This window comes from Artemia franciscana, chromosome 3 (assembly GCF_032884065.1).
Source record: "Artemia franciscana chromosome 3, ASM3288406v1, whole genome shotgun sequence".
Taxonomy (NCBI): Eukaryota; Metazoa; Arthropoda; class Branchiopoda; order Anostraca; family Artemiidae; genus Artemia; species Artemia franciscana.
In genome coordinates this window covers 13555657-13562174 of record NC_088865.1, presented here as the reverse complement: position 1 = coordinate 13562174, position 6518 = coordinate 13555657, and the positions used below count along the sequence as shown (strand labels likewise).

General features: G+C 32.7%; 1 protein-coding gene across 1 annotated transcript in view; it reads left to right on the top strand.

Annotated features, from left to right (window-relative positions):
• The first annotated feature begins 5109 nt into the window (after positions 1–5109).
• LOC136024902 (uncharacterized) overlaps positions 5110–6518 on the top strand; it is a 148114-nt gene continuing 146705 nt past the window's right edge. The window contains exon 1 of the mRNA XM_065700460.1: positions 5110–5162. Within this exon, the coding sequence (XP_065556532.1) occupies positions 5141–5162 (22 nt within the window). The 5' untranslated portion in view covers positions 5110–5140. The remainder of the gene's footprint in view (positions 5163–6518) is intronic.

The window sequence follows — 6518 nt, the reverse complement described above, 5'->3', positions numbered from 1 at the left end:
GGGATATGTAAGTTTCAACAGTCTCTGGGTTTTAGTGGTAGCTGGAAACCGAGTAAGATAAAATCATGTCCCAGAGAATAAAATAGATAGCCAATAGCTGCCAAATATAGAGCCAGATCAAAACATAAAATAGACTAGTAGAATTGCCTTATTTGAAACCCCTACTCAAGAAATTTACAATTCTTTGGCTTAAATAATGAGGAAATGACATAGTCTTGAAAAAAGAATAAGTGGTTGTAAGCATGATAATCTGCATTGATGGTATCTTTTTTCGTTCATGTTTGCTTTGTCTGCAGCTAGTAGGGCACTGGAACTTAATATGGAGCTGTTTAAGGAATAGTTTTAAAGAGAATTTCTACATCTAGTACCCTTTGTAACTGGCAAAACCCTTGCTTTAAAATGAATTCAAGTATCACAAAAACTATATTTTGGTATGAAAATTGAGTAGTGAGTGTTATTAACATCATCTTGCATATAAACATCAAAATAGAATTTGATTTTCAATTACACAAAGCATCGGTATAGTTCCCTGTAAATGGTTGTTCTTTAAGTTCCATTCATATCATGGTTGTTAAAATAGTTCAAACCTAGTAAATAATAAACCAAGACGTACAGTAGCTAAAATTATGTAAAGGATCTGTATAGTTCAATATATTTGTGGAAATCAATACCATAGTTATGAAAATGTGTGAAACCTAATAAAGAACATACCATGGCATATAGTAACTAAAAGTTATAATAGAATAAAATCATCTTTTAAAAAGTTTTGCAAAAAGAATATGTGTAGTTTAATGTTTCTTTTTAGGGTGTTAACCAAAACATGACGTTTACGTTTAAAGTAGAATAATCAGGGACAACATTAAAATAAAATACATGAAGGGTCGATATGGTTCATTATAAATGGGGAATAAGTAAGTTTCATCAGATATTGTCGAAACCTGTTAAAGAAAAAACTACACCACATAGTAACTAAAAGTTGAGATAATACAAATATATTTTAAAAAGTTACTTGTCCAGGGTATGTTGCCATACTTAGGATTGTTTGTAATTTTACCATAAAGAAGGAACTAAGTTATAACAAAGAACAAATTCTTGATCAAAGACGATCACATCCAAAACTAAGAAATAAAATAACCCATATCAACTAAAAACAGAGTCACGTCAAACCAAAAAGTACATTATTGGAAACGCCTTGTTTGAAAATCATACTTTAGTTTTTTAGTTTTTTTTTGTGTTTTTTCTTTTTTTTTCTTTTTTTTCTTTTTTTTCTTTTTAGTTTTTTTTAGTTTTATACCTTTTTTTAGTTTTTTTTTCTTCTTTTTTAGTTTTCTTTTTCAACTTTATTTTTTTCTCCTTTTTTAGTTTTCTTTTTTAGTTTTTTCTTTTTTAGTTTCTTCTTTTTCTTTTTTATTTTTCTTCTTTTTTAGTTTTTCCTTTTTTTAGTTTTTTTTTTAGTTTTTTCTTTTTAGTTTTTTCTTTTTTTTCTTTTCAGTTTTTCTTAGTTGTTTACCTTTTTTTAGTTTTTTTAATGTTTTTCTTCTTTTTTAGTTTTCTTTTCCTTTTTAATTTTTTTGCCTTTTTTATAGAAGACAGTGTAATAGACGGACAGACACTACATTTTTATATATAGAAGATTTTATTTTTCCAAGAGCTTCATGTTTCTTCGGAGGTTATACGGACATGTTGCCATTTGTATGCAGGGCACAAGGAAGGTCACACAAAAAAGGTTCGTTTCGTTACGTCAGAAAAGCAATAGGAAGACAGTGGACACTTCTCGTTTTATTAAGGGGGAGAGCGAGATATTTTTCAAGTTTTTTTGGCTTTATGTCAATCTACAACAGTATTAGTATTTCACATTATTATTTGTGTAAACTTTTATACATTCCATTAGCAGTCGTATTCCTAATATAAAGGGATCATAACAATTCAGTACAAAAAAAAGTTTAATGGTTCATCATCATAAACAATATCATATATTCTCTTCAAACATTAAATAGACAAATAATGATTTACTGTTTTGACTGCTAAAATAAAGGCTTAGTTTTATTGGGTTTCTTCAACCAAAAGGTCAAACGGTGTAATTGGTCTGGGCTTGCCTCAATAGGACAAAAGAAATATTGACTTAATTATTTATAATTTTGTCTAGCTGTGCAGTTTTCTTACTAAAGGCCATTTTTGGAGAAAAAATCTTTGGTCGCGAATGCTTATCAGTAGTCACGAGAAAAAATTACTTATCAACAATTGTGGATCAAGAACAATTTTTTAGATACAGAATAATTATTATCATAGTTTTGACGGTAATTCATATTATTTTCAGATTTAAGGTTTAGATAAATTTTAGGCTTTCCTTGAAAAATCTTGCTTAACTTCAACCAACAAGTTTGACAAACAAAATTCCTACTCGGTTCGTTTTCACCAAACCGACCCACAACCGTCGTGGGTTGCTATTAATCAACATAATCTTTGCTTGTACTAGAATACAATTGTTGATAAACAATGTCTCCCTAGACCAGATTGCTTATGAACAATGTTGACTAACAACGTCACCAGAAAATGCCCATGTGCATCAAAGCTAGGTAAAAAAGAAAATGAAAAACTAATCGATAAATACTACATTAACCCAAGTAATTACAGCAAAACGATAAATAATAAACAGGATAAAATGGAGTAAGATTATATCAACTAAAATTTATCATTTATAAGAAGTAACAAGGGAACTCAATATTCTTCAAATGTTTGCTCCATCTCTTCAAAATTTTCTTCTTCCTCATAATAACCACTATCATCTAAGGAAATATCCTCTGACGCGAGATTTGCCGCAGATCCTTCCTGGACATAATAGTCATCTGCAATCAAGTTAAAGACTTCCTTTTTTGGAAATACTTTCTCCAAATGTTTTATGGGGGATGTTGGTTTGTTCACACATTCTTTCTTGTTAATAAAAGTTGAATTTTCGTTTGTTGATTCTTTTCCTTCGTTTAAGAACTTCATAATATTTTCGTACTGTTCATTGTCAATTTTCTTTCCAAAAAAGGTTTTCTTCATCATTTTCTCAAATGATTCAGCACTAGTGTTGGCGAGTAGTTTTCTTTGTTTTGCTCTTGGTTTACGCTTTCTCAGTCGTTTCGTATTTTTTGAGAACCGTAATTTCTTTCTCCGAGCCTTTTCTTTTAAGATAGAATCATATTAGGGTTTCCTAAACAATCTCTTCCTATTAGAAACTTCCTGCTCATCGGCACAGAGATAATAGGATAATTCCTCATCGTCATTTCCAGTCTAATCAAGCTCTCCATTGTCCTTAGCACACATTTCAAATGTTTTCTTGTCAGCTCTTTGAGCCCATTCCCAGAGTCTTTGAAATTTTGGATATCTACTCCAATCTGCTTCTTCATAATTAAAACCAGTTCCTACAAGAGTTGATGAATACTGTAATTGTTTTTGTTCCTTCCTTTCCCTGATTGGTTCTATTTCCTTCTCATCGTCAACATTTGGATCTTCATTCAGAATTGCGTCAACATCCTCTGCAATAACTTCTTCGGTTTCTATTTCCATATTTCGATTATCTAGATTGCCAGTCAGTTACCTTACCTTGATCTTTCGTTCGTGTTGCTCTCTAATTTTATCTAGCTTTCCGTTGATTTCTTTAACCAGTGCATTGATTTCATCAGATGATAGGGTTGGGGGCTGAGGTCTTTTAGCTTTGATTTTTTGCTCCATCAGATTCGGGTAGATTTTGACCGTTTACATCCCTTTCTCGAAGTTCTTCTGCTGTTAGTTGGGCAGATTCAGTTAGAGCAAACTCCACCATTCTTCGTCTGATTGTTGTATGATGCACATTCACAACTTTGATCAGATCATCAACACTTTTATCTATCCCAACGCTTCTACAAGCAAGAATCAGTGCAGCAGCAATTATACCAGTTGGATACCTTCCAAGAGTAATAAAGTCAGCTTTCATTTGTTTTACGAATATTGACCATATCTTGATTATTTCGCTGGTTTGTCGACCCAATCCCAGGGCGTAAGCGAACCGAGTAACAAATATGCAAGGATCGTGGAATGGTACTTTTAAATTAAGGTTAAAGCTTATATCTGAAAATACGTGGAATACTTTGGTGGCATCTAATTAAGCCGTCCTAGCCGAGTCGGTTGGTGCGCTGGATTTGGGATCCTTTGTCTGAAAGGACGCGGGTTCGAATCCCAGTGTACCCAATTGTTCAGTTGTAGACGGGAGTCTGTGGCGTGACTTTGTAAGCTCAGCCAGAGTCGACCCAGCTTTAAATGGGTACCTGGAGAAATCTGGGGAAGGTAAACAGGAAGGGTGTGCGAAAGCACAGGATGGTTGGCCCCCGACCCCCCCATTGCACCTCCTGGCTGAAGGGCCAAGAAACGGAGATCAGCACCGCCGGTAGGGACTGTAAAGTCTAATGCCGTATCCTTTACCTTTTTTTTACCATCTAATTGACATTTTTCAGCTAAATCTATTAACATGAGCTCTTTGTTTTTATATCTGGCAGCAATATATACACAGGCAGCCACGGTAATCAATGCAGATTGACCTACAGTTAATCTTTTATAAACAGCATCTTGATATATAGATTTAGCAAAATCTACAACATTTCTGTTACCTTCTATCCGCAAGAGTGCAGAAATGTGTTCGTCAGATGAAAAAGTTTTCTTCAATGTCTGCGAGATTAGACATGCAACAGTGGCAACAATGTTAATTTATCTATATTAATATTTCTTAGCCCTTCACTACCAAATACACTAAAATAAACAGCAAGTCAATCTAAAATGCGACATAAAAATAAATTAGATTAAGAAAACCCATCAAATTAATTCACTCGTTCTTTTTCAATAAGCACTTTACAATTTTATTAAGAAATTTTAGTGTTGCCGAGAACTTATTTCTTAACCGAAAATGACAAAAGCGAATGACCCTGCATGTTCCATTAAACGAAAAGACCGTAATACATAAGCAAAATAGAAAATCAAATTCATATATGAGAAATAATGCTTTTTCTAATTTAATATTTCTGAAAATTTAACACAGAAAACTTTAAGAATATGTTATGCCTAAAATTTTTAGAATATGTTTTTCAAATTCTTTACGGCAAACAAAATCAAACCAAGAGCATGCATGTTTGTTACTTCCCGGAAAGGTAGACTTAAATTAGCCTAGGTAAACATATAGCTAATAATATTTCTTAAGTAGAGGGGCTGAATTAATCCCTTTCAGACCTCGGTTTCTCCCCAGCTGAAATGTAGTTTTTCCAAAAATCTTGTCAAAACTAAGATAAGCATTCATAGTTCAAGCATCCACAGAAACAAGTTGGTTTTCTTTAATATATATTTACCTTTATGGTACTATATGGTTGATTTTTGATTTTTCACAGTCATTTCTGCTTGATTTGAGAGAATCTCCAATTTTGGGTAAAAAATTTGTTGTTCATATTATTGACCATACAAATAGGCCTAAATTGAATATAGCCTACTGCTAGATGCCTTTTTTGTGTGTTCTTCCTGAATGTAATAATTGCTTAAAAAGGGCTTAAATTTGAATTTGTGAGAGAAGCAATTATAACACTTATAAATAGCATAAAAAAGGGATCAATGGTATATTTGCTTTATCCACAAGTCAAGTACACAAGTAGCCTAATTTGAACAGCAAAATACTAGTATAAATTTTTTCCTCCCCTAGGATTTTGAAAAAATTACACAATTGCTTAACTAAAATAATTTTATGATAATATCCTAATAGGCCTAGCCTATGCAGAATTAACTAGTTGCTATTAACATTTTTTACTGAACAAGAAAGGCACTAAAATTCTAATTAATTGACTTCTTGCTATCTTGGAAAGGGTTTAGGTTAGGAAAATGAAACTTTCAGGGATGGGTCTACAGTCTATAGTATATTGTTGGAAGGCATTTTAAAGTGCCCACCTCCACTCCTTCTCCCTCTAGAGGGCCCTGAAATTTGCCTACATGACTTACCTATTGAAATTTTGACAAAACAACATTTTACCTGAATTTTCAGTTACTAGTTGCCTTTTCTCTGCCTTTAGTTCTGAAAATGCAGTTCCTGTTATTTGTGTAGAATTTTGAGCCATGTTTATGTTTTTTTTTCAAAATTCAGTAAATGTATTTGCATATCTTTAAAACATTATACAATGGGATTAAGTAAAGTTTGGAAGCTGAAAACAATTTTGCTGTACTTCTATTAAGCAGAAGATCTATTTTGTAAGGTTTCACTTTTATAACACACATATTTTTAAAGGTCAGGGCACTCTAGAGGGAGAAGGAGTGGAGGTAGTTGCTTCAAAATACCTTCCTGGGACATACTTTAGTCTATAGATTCATCCCTGAAAGTGTCATTTTCCAAGAAGTCAATTAACTAGAATTTTACCAGAAAGGCAATTGGAGACCACAGAATCAAATAGGGAGGAAAACTCTCCTGGACTTAGATTATGCTGATGATTTAAGCTTAGGCTATTAGATGAAAGTGTGAGCTATATGAA